The sequence below is a fragment of the Zootoca vivipara genome, chromosome 9 (assembly GCF_965207765.1).
Source record: "Zootoca vivipara chromosome 9, rZooViv2.hap1.1, whole genome shotgun sequence".
In the NCBI taxonomy this organism is placed as follows: Eukaryota; Metazoa; Chordata; class Lepidosauria; order Squamata; family Lacertidae; genus Zootoca; species Zootoca vivipara.
Genome location: NC_142592.1, coordinates 55,580,621 through 55,601,437, shown reverse-complemented (window position 1 = coordinate 55,601,437; position 20,817 = coordinate 55,580,621). Strand labels below are relative to the sequence as shown.

The 20,817-nt window shown below is 39.3% G+C and overlaps 1 protein-coding gene across 26 annotated transcripts in view; it reads right to left on the bottom strand.

Annotated features, from left to right (window-relative positions):
• The window catches only part of CACNA1C (calcium voltage-gated channel subunit alpha1 C), a 541,815-nt gene that overhangs the window by 219,733 nt on the left and 301,265 nt on the right, over positions 1-20,817 (bottom strand). For all 26 annotated transcript variants that reach the window (XM_088676810.1, XM_088676812.1, XM_060279995.2 and 23 more), the window contains 2 exons: positions 11,699-11,838; positions 4,801-4,940 (listed from right to left, as the gene is read on the bottom strand). In XM_088676810.1, the coding sequence (XP_088532936.1) occupies positions 4,801-4,940; positions 11,699-11,838 (280 nt within the window). Of the gene's footprint in view, positions 1-4,800; positions 4,941-11,698; positions 11,839-20,817 lie in introns of those variants that run through there.

Genomic DNA, 20,817 nt, shown 5'->3' with positions numbered 1-20,817 from the left:
AGCGCTGCAACCCCAGAGTCATCCGCAACTGGACCTAATGGTCAGGGGTCCCTTTACCTCTACCTTTAAGCCACAATGAACTTGTTTCTTTTGAGTAAACAAGCCCAGAATTGTGCTATAAATCTCTGCAATTGCTATTAATGGCTTTTATTTTATGTTGAAAACTTTCAATAAAAATTGTTTTAAAAAGAGATATCCCCAAATATAACAAATTTCAGCAAGGAATGTGATTTTGTGGCTTTCCTGGGCTATTTTTTTGTAATAGCTGAAAAGCCACCTTCATTCTACACTCATTACACATTGATGTAGGCTTCCTGTGATGCACTTATATAAGTTGTTTATGTTTATTGTGAGTTTATTCTGCACACATTAATCAACTGTTGTGTGGGTGGAAAGAGATTTCAAAATTTGCTGTGGAAGAAGAGGAAACTACAGGAGCATCTTTCCCTATATCAAGGAAGGTTAGACTGGAATTACCGTATCTCTATTCACTTTCAGGAGAGCTGCAAAGACATTTCCATCTCACACAGTTTTTAGTTTTTAATGTCATCTTTTTAATACTGCCTTGGGGGCCTTGTTAGGGCTGAAATGCAGTTTATAAATATTTATTCATGTTATTATTTATGTACTTCTTTTCTGCTCTTTCTCCAAAATCTCAAGCTGGTGAACAATACATGGTTCTACTCTCCCTATTTTATACTCAGAACAACTGCATGAGGTATGTTGGGCCAAAAGACAGTTGCCATGTCTGCATGCAACCATGGTTTAGTGCTACGCATATAAACCTGAATAAGCTGAGCAAGCTTGCATGCTCTTCCCCCTTGACTAGTTTCACTTTTAAATAATCCCAGTTTAGTGTTAGATTCAAGCTAGGGATCCCCATTCAAAATGAACTTTGCTAAGTAACATAACACATCAGCTTTAAACCATGAGAGGAGGAAGGGGAGTGGGAAAGACACAAACCTGGAACTTTGCTTAGCCAATCCACAGTTTTAAAGTTTAAACCATGGGTCAGCTGTGAAGGAGATCAAAGGGTCACCAGGATAACCTGTTTCCTCAGTCTTGGTTCTATACTTTAACCACTACACCAGAATAGTTCTAAGTCTTGGATGAAGGAATTGAGGTGATGTTCATCAAATTTTCAGATGACACCAAAATGGGAGGGGTAGCTAATACTGCAGAAGACAGAATTAGAATTCAAAATGACCTTAACAGATTGGAGAACTCGGCCCAAGCTAACAAAATGAATTTCAGTAGAGACAAATGTAAGCTTCTGCACTTAGGCAGGAAGAATAAGATATGCAACTACAAGATGTGGATCTAGGGGTCTGGGTGGACCGCAAACTTAACATGAGTCAACAGTGTATTGCAGCAGCTAAAAATGCTAATGTCTGCATCAACAAAAGTATAATGTCCAGATCAAGGGAAATAATAGTCTGCTCTATTCTGCCTTGGTCAGACCACACTTTGAATACTGTGTCTAGTTTTGGGTGTCACACTGTGAAGGATATTGACAAGCTAGAACATGTGCAGAGGAGATTAACCAAGATGATCAAGGGTATGGAAACCAAGCCTTATGAGGAATGGTTGAAGGAGCTGTTTAGCCGGGAAAAGAGGAGACTGAGAGGAGATATGACAGCCATCTTCACCTATCGCAAGGGCTACCACATGAAAAGGGAACAAGCTTGTTTTTTCTCTGCTCTGGAGGGTAGAATTCGAACTGATAGCTTCAAGTTACAAGAAAGGAAATTCCGACTAAACATATGGAAAAACTTTCTGATAGTAAGAGCTGTTCAACAATGGAATGGTTTCCCTCTGGAGGTTGTGGACTCTCCTTCCTTGGAGGTTTTAAAGCAGAGATTGGATGCCCATCTGTCATGGATGCTTTAGCTGAGATTCCTGCATTGCAGGGGGTTAGACTAGATGACCCGTGGGTCCCTTCCAACTCTACAATTCTATAATTCTATGAGTCTGTGAGTTCTTTCATTCTTAAAAGGAAATGCCCTTTTAATGTCCCCTTTTTCATTTCCTCTTAAGAGTAACACACCAGCACCAAAGAAAAATCCACTCAGAGCTCTCAATTAAACTTCACCCTTACCAAGTAAATCAACTAAATTTTAAATTGATAAATAAATCTACCAATTAAGGCTTGCAGTCAGTAAATGATAATATTTATTATATTGCCCATGTACATACTAGAAACAATCAGATATTTTTGATTGTTTGTTTCACTTTACAATCAGCAGCATATAAACCCCAAACCATCTAAAATCTTGCATACCACATACATCATCATCATTTCTATACCACCCTCCATCCAAGGAACACAGAGTGGTTTACAGTACAATAATACCGTATATAAGCTACCTAATTTAAGATAGACTGCAGTCCTAGATATCTGTGCTGCAATGAAACAGTCTCTTAGACTTTGCCTCTCCATAGTAATTGCCTACTTCAGTTTATTCATTTATATAAACTTATATTACGATAATGCATTTTTATGGTGTTACTGAATATTGTTTTATTTTATATTCTATTGTCACATGGTGCCCCTCACCCCAAAAACTCTTGTTGAAGGGTGGTCTACATTATTTTAATAATTTCTATCCACTTTTCCCATCCTGGAGCCCTCAAGGTATCTCATGATAAAATGAGAACTACTGCAGTTTGCACACAGCAAAATGCATACTGAAACTGTAATATCTTTGCTATGTGAGAAAATGCAAGCACTATATGTTTAAGTAGGCCACATTTGGGATGATGCCCCATAATTTAATTGTCATAATCAAAAGGCCCTGTCTCTTGTGCCCATTCAGCTCGAGCATATGTGCTTCATTGAAAAAAATCCTATGGGGAGTAGGAGGATTCCACTTTAGGTAGCAAAATGTTATGGGCTAGAGTGATGCCCATCAAGTTACTCTGTAAATGGAGGTTTACTTCTGGAACAATTCTCAACCTCATATGGATGGTAGAAAAGCACACTGGAATCCCACATGTTGAAATATGTTGTAAATTGTTCAGGAGTTTCATCAAAAAATGGAGCTGTGTATATGTTAGCTTAATAATGAACTCAATATAGCCCTTCTGTTAAGCTGTAACTTACCAGATCCAGGAGGAACAAATGTTCCTGTACCCTAGAAATTCTTTAAGGTATAAAGAAGTTCCTTTATCAAATGATAGACTTGCTCTTCGCCCATTCATGCCTCATCGAACTTACCAAATTTTTTGCCTGCTGCAGCATGGAAGGCTCTAGCGATCTTAATAATTTTTCCCCTGCAGAAGCATTCCAATGAGGCCCACATTCTAACTTATTTAGTTGCTAATCTTAAAATGATATAAAAACTTGCAGTTTTAATAATCACCCATGTGCACATGAGATGTGATAATGCTAGCTGATTAAAAAGATACGTCTGCAGAAGGCTGAATAAATGTTTTTCTTGGCATTCCTCAAATATCAAAATTATGACGGGAAGTCCATCATAGTGTCACCTTCAAAAAATGAATTCATACTCTCATATAGGTGAATCCTCTTACCTACAAAGCACATCAGACATGCTGTTTGCACATAACAATGACATGAACTGGCTACACTACATAGTAATTCCTCATGCCAGTCCCAGGCGTCCCAGTGTGTTGGGGGGGGGAGACACATGTACATTTAACATCATGTCAGAGAATTGTGTAAAATTTAAAGATGCAGGTGGATTCCCAGACCCAGCTGCTGTCATCAGATAAACCTGCATCCATGGGAACCAGCATTAGTGCACCCTGCTGGATACTGATACCATCCCAGATGGAGGCATTGTTTCTCACAATGAGTACACAGCTCTGATCACAGGTTTATGGAGTTATTGCAGTGTTCCCCCCCCCCATCCATTGTTTGGCACGACATGGCACTAGGACAAAAAAACAAAGTGTGCACACCACAGGAAATGATATCTCTATCATATTACTTCATTACAAAAGATTGTCCAGATTTGATCAGAATCCTAGCCTTCTGGGAAACGCAGGGGAATACAATTGCCATTCAAGAGAACAGGCATTTAGTCAGTGTGAGACCTTCTTCATCAAGCCAGCCATATGTGAGATTATTAACAGACATCTATTTCAGAGTCAGCAATCCGGTTCTTAGATTGATTTACTTCATACTAGTTTCATTACATTGATTATGTATTCATTTCTTGTTGTTTTAAACTGATCTATTACCTCACATTATTTAGCAATAGCTCAGTCACATATGGCCTGTGCAGCAACTCTTCTCTCATAAAACCTGCCTGTATCTTTCCCTCTCTGTTATCTCACACTGGATTCTATTCTTTATAAGTGTTAAGGGTAACCAGAACCATGTGCAGTACAGTCATACCTCAGGTTACAGCTGCTTCAGGTTGCGTCTTTTCAGATTGCACTCTGCGCCGAACGTGGAAGTACCGGAACAGGTTTTGGCATGCACGCATGCACAGAAACACTAAATCGCGCTTTGCGCATGCGCAGAAGTGCCGAATTGCGACTCTCGCGTGGACAGACGCAGGTTGCGAACACTGTGGGTTGCAAATGCTGCAGGTTGCGAACGTAACTCCCGCACAGATCATGTTCGCAACCTGAGCATCCACTGTATATTCCTTGCTCCTTCTTTTATCTTCCACCTTGAAATCCTCTATCATGTTAAGTGCTTGAACAATCTTAGTACACATCTCTTTCAGCAACACAGCATCTCACAATATTTACATCTTTTATTGAAAAAAACCAACAACAAATGAGAGAGAGAGAGAGAGAGAGAGAGAAGTTGATTTAGTTACTTACTAGGAACTCCAGATACCAGCCGTAAGGGACGCAATACTCGGAAAGCCCGAAGTGCTTTGACGTCAAATCCGGCACCTTTGCCTCCTATTGAATTTACCCCATCTGCTTTGGTTGCTTGTTCTAAAATTGCACTAAAAAGCCTTGGGTGGAAGGAAATGGAAAGGGGAAACAAATGATTAGTAGACAGCATGGATAAAAATAAAAGGAAGAAAAATTACTGCAGCTTTTAAATATATTGCATATATTGCAAAGAACACAAGAGAAAAATGAAGGGGGGGATGAATCTGCCTATAAAATGCACATAAATGCAACCATTTGCTCTTTACTTTTCACCTTTTTCACATTTCAGTTTATAGATAGATATAATCTGGAATAGCTGAATACTTAACTGAAGTATTATGTATGCTGTATTTTGTGTTACTATTGTTTTTATGTAATACCATGTTTACTCAATACCATATTTACTCAAATGTAATGTGCCATCAAATCTAATGTGCACCTCAATTTTCAAAACCTTGAAACCAAAAAAGGATTTGCTGGTGAATGTAATATGCATTAGCAAAAAGTCTCTCAATCCAGAGCATTTAGTGGAATAGTGTTCAAAGTTAAACATTAAATACTGTATTTACTCGAATGTAATGCACTATCAAATCTAATGCACACACTAATTTTCATGATGTAATTTGGCCAAAAAATGTGTGCATTACATTTGAGTAAATGTAAATACTGTACTTAAATATAATTAGGCATAAATCAGATAAGAAATTAGATAATAGCAACCCACAACTGCTGCTTGGGCTCCGAAGTGGCTTAAGGGTTGCAGGGGTTCACAGCCACCTTCAGAACAAAGACTAATAGTGTCTCTCTGATGTTACTAACATATCAATTAATGTAACTACATTGGGCTGTAATAGTGTATGAGAAGGAAGACTTGAATACACACAGATAGTAGATGGGCACATATGCTTAGACACTACAGGCTCTCAAAACCAGGGAGTAAAATGTATAAAATACCTTCAAAGAATAGGTTCAGTTCCTTGCTCAGTTTACTAAAGAGTTTAATAGTAATTTGCTCACCCTTAGATTAATCTCAATTGCAAACAAACAAGTCCCACTTAACTCAGTGGATTTGCTGCCAAGTAAATGTATTTACAATTATCTAATATCTAAAAGGGAAATAATAAACGAATACACCACAGGGTTGTTGTAAGGAGAAAAGGCATAAAGCTTTCAAAGCACCTTTAAAGTTATAAATCTCCTTCATGATTTATTAGAATGATCTTGCACAAGAATTTTGTTTTTTTGTTTTTGTTTTGTAATTAGATGGTGCTCATAAAGGCAGCAGATGCCAAATTTGGCTCTGCATATTTCTTACAGTCCAGTGAACAAGCATTAGGAACATGTTGTTTCCTATTCAAATATTTCTGCTTTTCTGCTAAACATAATCCTCTCACCAGATGATGAGTGACGTGTCTGCAGTCGTCCCAGTCCCCTGGGAGCCTGTGAAGGAGAGTTCACTGGAAAAGGTTTCTCTGATAGTGTTTTACAGCTTTACTAAAATCTCTCCAAAACCAGAATCTTGCCTGCAAATTCATAGAAGGAAAGTTGCCAAACCCAGGGTGGTATTAGCTATTAAGCACATGTTAACATGTAATGTGGACTGTCAAATGGAGGATCTTTGCTATATGCAATTATGGTGGGAGACATCCCTTCTCATCTGCTCTGTGCAGTCTCTGCATCATGTGGAAATGCTATAGAAAGCTTGTTCCCAGCCATGCAAGTGTGCCCATCTTACACTTTGCACAGCATTCTTTCAAAAATTCCTGCAGTAAAAATCATGGGGACTGTTGCCTCACTAGGCATCTCATGAAAAAAGAGCAGCAGCCTCATTTTCAGTCATACATCTCAATCGTCTCTCGTTGTGAAGACATGCTGCTTTCCATTTTCCTTAAGATGATCCATCTTCCATTGTTGTATTTTGAAAGGAATTCATTCTCCTCCACACATGGAAAACAAATGAGCTAAATATGGGATGTCACTCACAATATCTCCTTGGTATATTTCCAGTGGCTTTTCCTCTCCCCCCCCCCCCAATGATCAGTCATCCCATAACTTGTGATAGGGGAGAAATTCAATTCAGTTTGCATTTAAAAGCGAATCTAACCAATTTGCACTTTCCAAAACAACATGTGAACTGAAACACAGCCATCCTTCGAAATTTGCATTCTCCAAATTATACAATGCAGTTCTTCAGCCAATACATATAACATATACTGAGGCATATACACTGAGGTAAAGTGTGCATAAAAATGTATTTATTAGTGAAAACAGACTAAACAAATCCATTATATAACAGGAAACAGCTTTTCAAAAATGTGTATATTTGTCTGAAATTCGTATTTAAATGCAGGCATATTTTCATGAAGACTTTTTTTAAAAAAATGCTAAATATATATGGAAATGTAGAGAACTTAAGACTGGAAAAATGAGAAACAAAGAAAGTGAAACTGAGTTCCTCTTATGCCTACACGTTACCTAGGCAATGAACTATTACAAAAAATTACCAGTAAAGGTTGTATTCTATAGAGCCACTCAGCTGATGGTAAAGTGGAACAGGAGAGCAACAATTTTCAGTGATTCTTCTCTCTCTCCCTGCCCCACTCCCACTCACCTCAAATCTGCTTCAGGGGGTTGGGAGACCCCCTAGAGAAGATTTAGAGGGCTATTGAGGTAGTGGAAATCGTGGATAAAGTCTTCCCTCCTCGTTTCAATGATGGAAGCCATACCATCAGCTGAGTGACACGGTTGTCAAAGCCCTAAATCCCCAATCCAATAAAACCAATCAAATAGCAGCCCCCAGATTCTGTAAAACAAAACAATAACAAACCAGAGGGAAACACAATTTCAGCCACAAGGATAAAATGTAATACAGAGTCACAAAATTCTCTTCACAGAGCTAAAACAACATCCTAAAATCACAGTGAAATGTTAATAGAATTCTTTTAAAAGGCCTGGGAAAATAAACAAGGTCATTGCCCGAAGCTGAAAATAAATCAATGGACATGTGAAATAGCCTCGCTTATGAGGTCTTTCTAAAACTGGGGAGCTGCTGCCCAAAATACATTCTTTTATGCCTGAAATTCCTAGGTGCTGTGCAAAAATCTGAAATAAGTCTCTGCTCTCAGTTATAATCTTCATATTAGGGAAAGGGAATAAAAGTGAAGATTAATCAATGAGAAGAAACTAAGGTGATTACTAAACAAATAATAGAACAATGGGAGGGTATAATTCTCTCAACATCCCATACTATGCAAAGTGATCGAGTCTGAGAGAGGAAAGGCAGCTGGGGCTAGGCAGGCCAGTGGAAAGGGCTGGCCATTGATGGGGCTGAGGGTAAAAGAGTCAGGTTGCATTTATCAGATATAATTAGATTACATAGATAAATAAATATAGATCACACACACACACACACACACACACACCTTATTTATATATGTATCAACATGTATATGTCATCCCATAAAGTTAAGGTAAAGGACCCCTGAACGGTTAAGTCCAGTCAAAGGTGACTATGGGGTTGCAGCGCTCATCTCACTTTTCAGGCTGAGGGAGCTGGCATTTGTCCGCAGACAGTTTTCTGGATCATGTGGCCAGCATGACTAAATGGCTTCTGGTGCAATAGAACACCGTGACGGAAGCCAGACAACACGGAAACTGTTTACCTTTCCGCTGTAGCGGTACCTATTTATCTACTTGCACTGGTATGCTTTTGAACTGCTAGGTTGGCAAAAACTGGGACAGAGCAACGGGAGCTTACCCCATCATGTGGATTTGAACTGCCAACCTTCTGATCGGCAAGCCCAAGAGGCTCAGTGGTTTAGACCACAGCCACCAGTCCCATAACATACAGTTATTTGGGTAGATCACAATAAATAAGTGTAAAAACAATGTAAAAACAAAAAACAAGAAAACAAAACTTACAACAACCCAATTTTACCAGCGTGTGAATGAATCCCACTCGCAAAATAGAACCAGCCTGAAATGACTTTTTGCTATCTTACAAAGTTTATTAAGATTTAAACTCAGTACTATTGGGGCCCTTTATCTACAAGCCCTACAGACTCTACACACATGGGTCTCTAGAGGATCGGTTATAATTAATAATTATCTTACTAATACCCATGAGTTAGTGGGTGAATAACTGTCTCTGCTGTATTTCTCTGTTGTTAAATGTATGGCTAATTATCTTTCCAAAAACATGGTATTAATTTTGTCTATACTGTAATATTAAGTCCATGCTTGCACCCAACAGTATCAGTCTGTTTCCTTACAACTAAATTGTGTCCTCTTAAGATCGTAAATCTACAGTTTAATGTTATCCATTTTGCAGAAGAGAAGAAAAACAAACTTAAAAAGTAAAGTAACGTTTTGACTAGGATAACCAGTTCAAGATTTTCTGTCTCATTAGACAGTTGTCTGATCTCTTCGCTCAGCTAGTAACACTTATATACAGCTTTATGACAGAAACCTGTGCAAAGGGACTTTTTCCTCAAAGCAGTATTTAATGGTTCAATTGTAAAAAGGCCATAAATTATCTGAGGTAAAATCCATTTTAAAAAAAGCAGCATTAGTCCCAGTGCAAGGATAATTGTTACAAAACTACAAATCTTTAAGTGTATCTTCCTTCAGAAGGGTATAATTGGGTCTGGATCCATTTCTTGCATTTCTTGCTCTTCCTTTTTCTTGGTACAGTTTCATATTGCTAATGTAAGCAAGCCAGTCTCTTCTTTCCGAAACAGAAATTGAAGTAAAGCATCCCTACTAGGCAGGCTCATTGATGGCACAATGACACAATGTTTTTACTGCTGTGAGTGGCACCAACAGCTGGTAATACTGGTCAGTAGCTGAGGTCCAGAAAGGCTGAGATCAGAAGTAGTGTGATAATTGTGTTGTGCCTTCACTCAGGCCAGGCCCTAAGGAAACTATGCAAAGGTGTCCCTGTTATTGAGTTCTTCTGATCCCTATTGGGTGGTGCACCAAATAGTATCCTGTTTGGTGACCATAATGTCAGAGAATTCTCTAGGACAGTATAGGTCAGGGATTGCCAACCTTTTTGGACTTTTTTTGCTGCCATTTCACAGAGATCACTTAGAAGTTCAGTGTTTGGGTTGCCTGCCCAAAGGCACCTAAAAAGCCTTCCATGTGCCATGGTGCCCACGTGTGCCAGATAGAATCATAGAGTTATAGTATATTATAGTTGAAAGGGACCCCTGAGGATCATCTAGTCCAACCCCCTGCAGTGCAGGAATATGCAACTATTCTGTAGGGGAATAGGGAACCAAACCTGCAACCTTGGTGCTATCATGCTCAAGACAACTGAGCTATACAGCAATTGGAAACTCATGTGTGGGAGCTGACAAGAAAGGGTCAATTTGCAAATAATCACCTCTTTCTCCTTCCATTCATGGAAGAAGTTGAATGACCAAATAGCCTTTAATGAACAGAAGGACAACACTGGATACAAAGCTCATTAAAATGCCCTACTTTAGTGATAAACATGCATGCTCAGTGAGATTATCTGTCACCTAAGACAGCTAGTGAATTGGATTCAGGGTGTTTCTGATTCCATGGTTATTTCAAATTAATTAACACAAAGTACAAAGCTGTGATGCTGTTTATACTGCACATAACTAATCCCTTTTAGAGATTCCATAGCATACTGGAAAGTAATAGGAATCAATTATTGTTTGGAAATCTTGATGTCAGTCAGCTGGCATCAACATGAAAAAGGGCAGGAGTATGTGAGGAAACTCACCAAGACAATAAAATACAAATTCACAGGTGGCACATCAATGTTATCAGTATCCCAGCTACCATACTGCCAAGCCATGTATTGTCAAATAATCCCTATTTGAGGTTTATCCTGTGCTGGAGCTGGAGGAACTACTATCTGGAATTGCCTACACAGTAATAGGGGACAAAAGTTCTAGAGTAGCTCTGCAGTCATCATTACTCATTAGTATGACTGAAGAGACCCACTTATAGCAGAAGAGGCACTTATTCCAAGATTGTGATCAGTCTTTCATTTAATAGCTCCACATAGATTTACTGCTGTCATTATTACCCTATCTCCTCTCTTAGAAATAATGTATTTTGAAAACTGGCTTTGAAAGTTAGGTGCTATTTAATTTACTTTAACCTAATTTAAACTAAATCTGTGCAAATTATAATACAAAATGAGGTTTCATCACATGATCTCTTGGCTATGGCTGGTTTCCACATCACTTGAAAACATAGTAATTGTTTAACTAAGATTTAATGTGAATGAGCAGTGTACTGGTGCATGCTGCTCAAAAGTCTTCACTTCCACTGGGAACAACAAACCAAAAGCCTTGGTATGCCATGTCACCCAAAGTGGTGCTTGTGATTTTTTTTCTTTCCAGACAAATCAGAAGCAATAGCCAAGGTTTAATTTAAATTAGGTGGAAAGTTTGAGCTTAAATTGGAAGAAAAGTTTGAGCCACTTTTCAGAGCTGCAACCCCAATCAGAAACACTCATGAACAACCTCCTCTGAACACATAAAACATTGTTAGGGAAGTCCTGTCAATCATCTTCTATGTCATGTGAATTCTGGCCTCAAAGAAGGCTTATTTCACCCAACAAAACTTAAATTTATCCTTAATGTTGGTAACTTTGATGATTCTAAAAGCCACCGCAACAACCTCTGAATTGGAAAAGCTTTTTCTGCCACATTTCTGTATGTACAGCACTTGTTAAAGGCACCACAGCCCTGCCCGAAAAGGTAGGACGTATTTAATTTCATCATACAGACACAATATCTCATTCCCATTTTGTGTTTAAATAGAGGAAACACATACATAAACCATGAATACTCACCCTACTACCACAATTATAAAATCTAGTAAATTCCAGCCATTGCGGAGGTAAGCGTTAGGGTGAAAGAGAAGTCCATATGCTATTACTTTTAAAAATGCTTCCACTGTAAAAATAATGAGAAAGAGATATTCCACTCGTTCCTGCAGAAAAGACAAAAGAAAACAAGAAGCAGTGTTGTTAATTCCATGTAGTGTAAAAATTGCAGTAATACACCATTATGAGTTATGGAGCTAGGATTCCAAGATGGAGATGACTATCTTTTTTCACAGGACAACCATTTGGTGTGATCCTGAATTCACTAGGTCCTACACTGGAATCTCCAGTGTGCTGCTTTCTTCCAGGTAGACTGTGGTTACACTACAGGTCTGGGCCTAGTGACAATGAAGCAGCATCTTAGTCAATATGGTGTCGAACCTTACAAATCAATGGGCCAGTCTGTTTTGTTCCCCTTCTCCTTTCTTTCTTATTGCAATGCCTTTGAAATTCTGTTCCGTATCAGGAAAACACTGGTCAGACCAGTGTGAGGACTCTGACATTTCCCATTTTAGATATGCTCACAAGCTACACACATCAGAATCACCACAGAAAAACAGTATCTATACCCATTAAACTATTCTAACTTCAAATAATGAAGCAAGCTCAAAGAACAATTGTGAATTAAACTGAATACAGTACTGTATCTAACATATGGCATCCAGATCCAGCTAAATAGGACTTGTTATTATTTGTTTTTATCATCAACCAAACCAAAAACAAACCATTATTATATACACATTACAATCAGAATCCACCCCAAAATCTCATTGGATCCATTTTGCTTTCTTTTTTAACCAGCCAACTATGAACAAACCAGATGCTGAAAATCTATGTTCTGAAATTCTTTGTGCTCAATTTCCATTAATGCATTCATGTAGAGTTGTGAATAAGAGATTTGAATTGTGAACCACAGAGTCTCCATTTCAAAGTTCACTTTAGCTACTACTGTAATTCAGTTGTGGCTTTTGGCAAGCCACTCCCTCTGGTTTAAAGCCCTCCCCACATCTGTAACTCTGGAGATAATAATACTGATCTACCTAATAGATAGGTACAAGGGAAAAACATCAGTCCCCACTACCAGTAATAATCAGCTTGCCATCTCTCCACAAAGGCCTTTTTTTAAAGCAATGTATCCTTAACCAGGGAAGGCTAAACAATGAAGAAACCAGGCAGGTCTCTCTGGGGAGAACATTCAATAATATTGGTGCCATTATAACGACAAAAAATTTTTTTCACATACTGTAGTTGCCTGCCTAACTTCAGACTGTAGGAAGAACACTGCAGCAGGGCCCTCTCTGATGTTAATCCGAGCATGTTGGCATATAGCACAATGTACAGCCACTAAAGTTAAACTGTAAACTGTAATTTTGGGTCAGCATTGTTATGTAACTGGTATTTAGGTGAATGTATTATAAAGTAGTATGTGGTTTATAAAATTGACATTTAACTTGATAATATATCTGTTGTGAGGTAACTTGGAATCCTTTTCAGGCTTCTGAGAAGAGGTGGCCCTGCATTGAGTGAGGGAAACCCCTTTTAGAACCTTGGGAAGAAAGCAGGTGCTGCTGACAGAGGCCCCTTAGAAATGACAGTTAGGGATTCGTTTGAGAGCCTTCTGAGGGAGAATAGGAAGAAAGATTGGTGACCAGAGGCTCAGATATAAAACAGATATTTATCACTAAAGGAAAGGTCATAATTAAAATGTTTATAATGAGGACTATGGTGACACTGCAATAGTAGAACACATTGGGGAAAAGAAAAGAAAAAACATTTTAACCAGCTGCTTCAATCCCAAAGCTAATGTTGCTAGGATTTATTTTACATCAGGATGTTTTGAATGTTTATTTGGTTTTCTTATAAAAATTTCCCCATTTTTAAATAAACCAGTTTAATGATTTTGTAACCTCACATGTCTAACTACCACCTGCTAGTAAGTCATGTTTGATGGGAAGCTGTTAATTGGCCCATAGTCCCTCAGAGAAGCTTGTTCACTACTATTAATCTTTTAATTTAGGAACCCCTCATAAGCTTACAATAAACTCCAGGGAACTTCCCAGAATAAAATTTGAGAACCACTGCAGTAGAAAAAATGTGAGAAAGAGGAAGCAAAATACATGTTTGAAGGAGGGAAGAAGAGAGAAATGAGAACAGCCCAATAGACTGATCTAATAACAGATTTAATTTTTAAAAATCGCATTCATCACTTTAGCCTCTATAGTTAGAAACACACAGTTAAACCTTTGGCTAAGTCAGATGCTCTTCAGACCCAGTAGAGAAGCTGCCATATTATGCACCTGTGTTCCAGTTTTAAATTGGAACAAGTGAAGGTGCTGTGTGAATGTCTGGAGGCGGTTGAAGGACGGATGGCAGCTAGCAGATTGAGGTTGAATCCTGACAACACAGAAGTACAGTTTGGGGGGGGGGGACAGGGGGCGGGTGGGTGTGAAGGACTCCCTGGTCCCGAATGGGGTAACTGTGCCCCTGAAGGACCAGGTGCGCAGCCTGGGAGTCATTTTGGACTCACAGCTGTCCATGGAGGCGCAGGTCAATTCTGTGTCCAGGGCAGCTGTCTACCAGCTCCATCTGGTACGCAGGCTGAGACCCTTACCTGCCCACAGACTGTCTTGCCAGAGTGCTGCATGCTCTGGTTATCTCCTGCTTGGACTACTGCAATGCGCTCTACATGGGGCTACCTTTGAAGGTGACCCGGAAACTACAACTAAACCAGAATGCGGCAGCTAGACTGGTGATTGGGAGCGACCACCGAGACCACATAACACCAGTCCTGAAAGACCTACATTGGCACCCAGTATGTTTCCTGGCACAATTCAAAGTGTTGGTGCTGACCTTTAAAGCCCTAAGTGGCCTCGGCCCAGTATACCTGAAGGAGCGTCTCCACCCCATCGTTCAGCCTGGACACTGAGGTCCAGCACCAAGGGCCTTCTGGTGAAAGTGAAGTTACAGAGAACCAGGCAGAAGGCCTTCTTGGTAGTGGCGCCCGCCCTGTGGAACGCCTTCCCATCAGATGTCAAATAAATAAACAACTATCTGATTTTAGTAGACATCTGAAGGCAGCCCTGTTTAGGGAAGCTTTTAATATTTGATGATAATTGTATTTTAATATTTTGCTGGAAGCTGCCCAGAGTTGCTGGAGAAACTCAGCCAGATGGGCAGGGTATAAATAAATTTTATTATTATTATTATTATTATTATTATTATTATTATTATTATTATGCTACAATTATCTGTGGCTGAGTGCCACTCTGTAGGCATACAGTGCTACTTTCCTTATCTAAAAAAATATGAAAACAAGTGGAGAGAGAGATTTGCCAATTGTATTATTGAGATAAATCTGATCCTATAGTTTGCATTGCCTGCATTGTATAATTCTGACTGTGTGGCTTAGCCCCCCCATATTCCGTGGATGCTTTTCTCCTTAAAATGCTATTCTCTTTGCCTCTGTGTTAAAGTGTAATGAAAACATTCGACAGCAAGACAGGATGCCCTGCTAGCTATCAAGGCTGGATAGCTGGCCTTGCCTGGAAGACAGAACGAGAGGCATAGAGAGGCTTATCAGCAGATGACGCACTTCCAGCCTGACGCTGGAAGTTGCTAGCTTGATGCACAAATTAGCCTTACTGAAGGCTGAAGGCTTTGTTGAGTCAGTATGTGTTTATGAGAAGGGCAGGACACAGGAAGATCCATATATGCATGTGTTTATGAGAAGGACAGGACACAGGAAGATCCATATATGTATTTGTAACCTATGACCCCCTTGCGTGCGCACTCTTACAGTGTGGATTCCTGAGGAGGGGGGAAGGAGCCCAAGAAGTGTTTAAGAATCTTTTTTTAAAAAGATATTTTTATTAAATTTTGAAAAAACCAGCGAAAAAAGACAACAAAAAAGAAAATATACATAGCATAATTTGATTCCACCGCCTTCTGTCCCCCCCTCCATAAGCCCCCTCCTGCCACGAGCGGGTCCCATGAAGGTGAACAGCCGATGATGGTTCATTTTAGGATTGGGTTTGTCCTCCCCCCCTCTCCCCCGCCCCAAAGCCCCTCCCCCGCCACCGAGGAGCCCCAGAAAAACAAGGGAGAAGCCAGGGGAGTGTCCGCCCAACCACTTTTCCATAAAAGAGAAAAAGATCAGCAAACAAAAGAAAAAGAAAAAAAGGGGGGGACAGAAAAAAAAGAAAAAAAGTGTATAAGAATCTTTGCAAATTTGTCTTTCTTTACTCTTGTCGTGAAGGTGATCACCAAGAGTCTCTCTATATAGAGATTAAACTTTTTCTCTGAATTTAACCCTCAGTGTCGTTATTGACTCTCTTTGTCCCTGCCTGGGCGCAGCTTAAAGGACCCTTATCAAGCCAATAAGGCTACACAAGAAGCCATTACCTCAACTTACGTCATACATCTAAGGTTAACACTCTTTCTAAGCAGAACAATGCAAGCTAACAAAATTCCCATTATGTTCCAGAAAAAAAGCATAAGGCTATCCGTATTGTCCACCCAATTATATTGTAATTTTAGCAAGAGTCCCCAGAAGTAGATTGGGAGCATGTTCAGTTAGATAACTAGCTCTCAGGAAGCTTTAAGCTCCAGGTAATGGATGGTAAAATTCTTCATCTCGCAATAATCCCTGGAAATACTTCAAACACTATATAATTAATGTACAAATACTGAGACCTAAGTACAAACATTTGGACATTTCTAAGGGCTGGTATGCAATTATTATTAAATTTCTTGCAAGATGAATAATTTTACCACCCATCACCTGGAGCTTAATGCTTCCTGAGAGCTAGTTTTCTAACTTAACGTGCATGCAATCTACTAGGGAATCCTGCTAAAATGAAGTGGTATACCTGCAATGTATTCCTACTAAAGGTAAAGGTAAAGGGATCCCTGACCATTAGGTCCAGTCATGGGCGACTGTGAGGTTGCGGTGCTCATCTCGCTCTATTGGCCGAGGGAGTCGGTGTACAGCTTCCAGGTCATGTAGCCCCCATGACTAAGCCGCTTCTGGCGAACCAGAGCACCACACGGAAACACCGTTTACCTTCTTTCCAGAGTGGTACCTATTTATCTACTTGCAATTTGATGTGCTTTCGAACTGCTACCGGTAGGTGGGCAGGAGCTGGGACCAAGCAACGGGAGCTCACCCCGTTACACAGCACCTTCACCGCCTTCACTGGTTCCAATTTAAAACTGGAACACAGGTGCATAATATGGCAGCTTCTCTACTGGGTCTTAAGAGCATCTGATTTAGCCAAAGGTTTAACTGTGTGTTTCTAACTATAGAGGCTAAAGTGAACTGCTGACCTTCTGATCGGCAAGCCCTAGGCTCTGTGGTTTAACCCACAGCGCCACCTGTGTCCCCGTATTCCTACTAGAGACCTGCAATAAAGAGATGGTTATTTAAAATTAATATATGAAGTTCAGCCTTTAATACTTTTGCAGCTCTAGATCAGGCATAGACAATCTCGGCCCTCCAGATGTTTTGGGACTACAACTCCCATGATCCCTAGCTAACAGGACCAGTGGTCAGGGATGATGGGAATTGTAGTCCCTAAACATTTGGAGGGCTGAGTTTGCCTATGCCTGTTCTAGATTATGTTCACCTTTTCTTTCTTCTGACCTTGGCTTTCCTAGATTTCTTATATTTCTTCTTCCAGTTCCAAAACAATTGTGCATGTTCTTTAAGGGTCAGGCCACTGGGGTCCAAATTCAATATTCGTTTCTTGAGAAAGACAGTCCAAAAACTGTAAGAGCCAAGACTGAGCCCTTGTACCTCCATTATTCAGTTTGTGTTAGCTTTCCTTCCTTGTTCATTGTGCAATTGCTCTGTTCTCCTATCATATCAACTACACAACTGATTTTAATATATTTGAATACATAATGAATCTAGGAGGATGGACTAAATGTGTGTGGGTGCAGTAGATGAAAATGCCAAATCAATATACATTATAATAATTTCCAGAAAATTTACATGTTCTACAGTATCGGAGTGCTCACTGGAAGGACAGATCCTGAAGCTGAGGCTCAAATACTTTGGCCACCTCATGAGAAGAGAAGACTCCCTGGAAAAGACCCTGATGTTGGGAAAGATTGAGGGCACTAGGAGAAGGGGACGACAGAGGACGAGATGGTTGGACAGTGTTCTCAAAGCTACCAACATGAGTTTGACCAAACTGCAGGAGGCAGTGGAAGACAGGAGTACCTGGCGTGCTCTGGTCCATGAGGTCACGAAGAGTCGGACACGACTAAACAACTAAACAACAACAACAGCATCAGATTTCACTCAATCCATTTTGCCTGTTCAATCTGGCAAAGATTGTAAGGATTCAGCTCAGGGTTGGCCCTATATTTAGCCAGAGTGAGGCAACTGCTTCATGCTACAAATGTCAGGGGGTGGTTTGAGGTATTGGAGGGCAGTCTGCCCTGCGCCTCCTAAACTAGCATACTGCTCTCGGGAAGAAACTGTCACACCCCAGTGTCAAATTATGATTCAAGCACCAGTCCAATCAACTTCAGTATATGAAATGGGATGCCGTAAGCATCAAAATGTTTTGGGTCAGTCTTGATTCTGCTTTACTTTAAGAACTTTCCAAGCCCTAACAGCAAAACCCTATAATTCTCTCCCATATGGAGTGCCATATCCCTCCCCCCCCCATTTACACACACACCATCATTTCAGGGACACAATAATCATCTCATCCACTGGCACATAAATTCTTCTCAGGGTTAGGAAGCACAACCATTAAAATCTGTTTCCAGTGGCCCGACCCTGGAAAACTATCACACAAATGGTATCATACTCCTTTGCAAATGTCAAAAATATTTTCTTCTATATCACCTAATTGTTGGAGGGGGCGCAATAAACTTGGTACATATTATAATTTATGGTGGGAATGTCAGCTGGTGCAAGATTATTGGAATTTAATTTTGACAGAAATGATAAATATTACCAAACAAAATACTGTCCAAAATTATTGTTAGGTTTTTGATGATACCAATACCAAAAGGCTTGGTCTTATATATTATATTGGCAGCATGAATAGTAATTGCAGCTCACTTGAAAACAGCCTTAAATATTGCACTGGATGTTTGGTACCACTCACTCTGGAATATAGCTATAATTGAAAAGATTACACATAATTTAAGATTATGACATGGGCTAGAATCTCCACACACTTTTTATATACAGTGGAACCTTCATTTTGAAGACAACCCTTGTCACAAAGCCTGGCAAATCTGGAACTATACTTGATGATCTGATAAAGCTGTTAGTCTTTACCTGGACTTTGTTATTTTAACTCATGTGCAACTACTCATTCTATGTGCCTGTTTTACAGTTTAGTTTTTCATCTTTAAATATTTGTCTATTATAATTGTTTTCTCTGTTTTATATACATTATAAAAGGAAATAATAATAAAAATAATTACAAAAAAACCAATCTAATCCCATTTTTGCTAATCCCATTTTCAGTGCATTTTCAAGTAGTAATCTAAACCACAGAGGTTAAATCAGCAGGTACATAACAGCAAAAGCTGGCATGAAAATGGATTTACTTCCCCTGAATTGTGTAATGTATGTAGGATTATAAATATAGAGAAATATACCCTTTGACACCTATTTCCACTATAGTGATATTAAAAGTCTGTGACCTCCTGACCTAAAGCTAGTAATTTCTTGTATATTCTGGAGGGTTTCTGGGATTCTGGAGAATTCTGCACACAATGTCTAATGTCTGTTATGATCATTGTTTACTTAAATTGGAGGCTGCAAAAAGTAGACAAGATCTTATTCTCTAGTGAAGAGAGAACCAAGGGTTTTGTAGCACCTTGACAGATGTATTATGCCATAAGCTTTCATGGACCAGAGTCTGCTTCATCAGATATTGAAAAGAGATTATTCTAACTGTTCTTTCAAAAACTGCTAATCTAATCTGATTGAGAAACTGGGCAATTTCCTGAAAAACCACTGCATTAGAAGTTCCTATTGACGGGATTAAACTGGGGGCACTGTTATGAAAGCTGTTTCTCTCAATTTTGAAACAGCTTGGTTAATATGGTGTGTGTACAACTCTTGCTCAAGAGTGTGCTAATTAATGAAACATATTTGCTAATAATTGTTCTTTGAGTTTTTTAGATTTTAATGCATAACCTGAAAGTTGATTCATGTACTCCAAACAGAATCCAGCCTCCAGTTCATCCAAATAGCCTTGCTCTTTACCAGCATTTCACAAAATGCACAGAGGGAATATTGCAAATAATCAAGCCCTCTGGCAACTTGTATTAGCAGCCATTTTTTTTCTTTTTTTAAAGAAATGAATGGCAGGCAGTGTAGCATTTTCTCAGAGATATTAATCTGTAAATGGAGGAAACTGTGATATGAAAAACATATGAAAAACCTATGAAAAACGTAAGTGAAAGGCTGTTTCAGGATTGTAGGTTATCAACAAATCCATGGTATGGATATCCTTACTGTGTGAATATGTTAATCCAAGGCTGCAGTTAGCATTAATAACATTGACCTTTAGCACTATGGAGCCAGAAGTGCATACTTATAGGATCAACTCTATAAAGCAGATGTTGAGACAGATTTGTTGATATTGGGTTACATCCAGAACATACTTCGTTGCTAAGGAGACATTTTCATTTGTGCATATACTAGCACAAGGCAGAATCTTTTATTATTTTTTATTTTAAATTGAGAGAGAATTCAGCATGTTTCCCTTTTTCTAACCAGGAAATAATTGCTATCTAATTACAGATTTAGCATCACATTTAGCTAGCCTTTAGGATTAAGGAACAGGGGGTCTCTGAGCATATTCTCACCCATGGGATTTCTTTTCATTAAACACACTGTATAAAGTTACATACAACTACATATAGCTTGTCCCTTAGCTGAGTCAGTTCAGAAGAGACAATCCTTTGATTTATTATTGTTTTTCTTGAAACAGCTACACACACACATACACACACACACACACACACACACACACACACACACAAAGTTTGATTACATGACATCCACATTCTCATTGTACTAGTAAGCCAAACCAGTGATATAGGAAAGA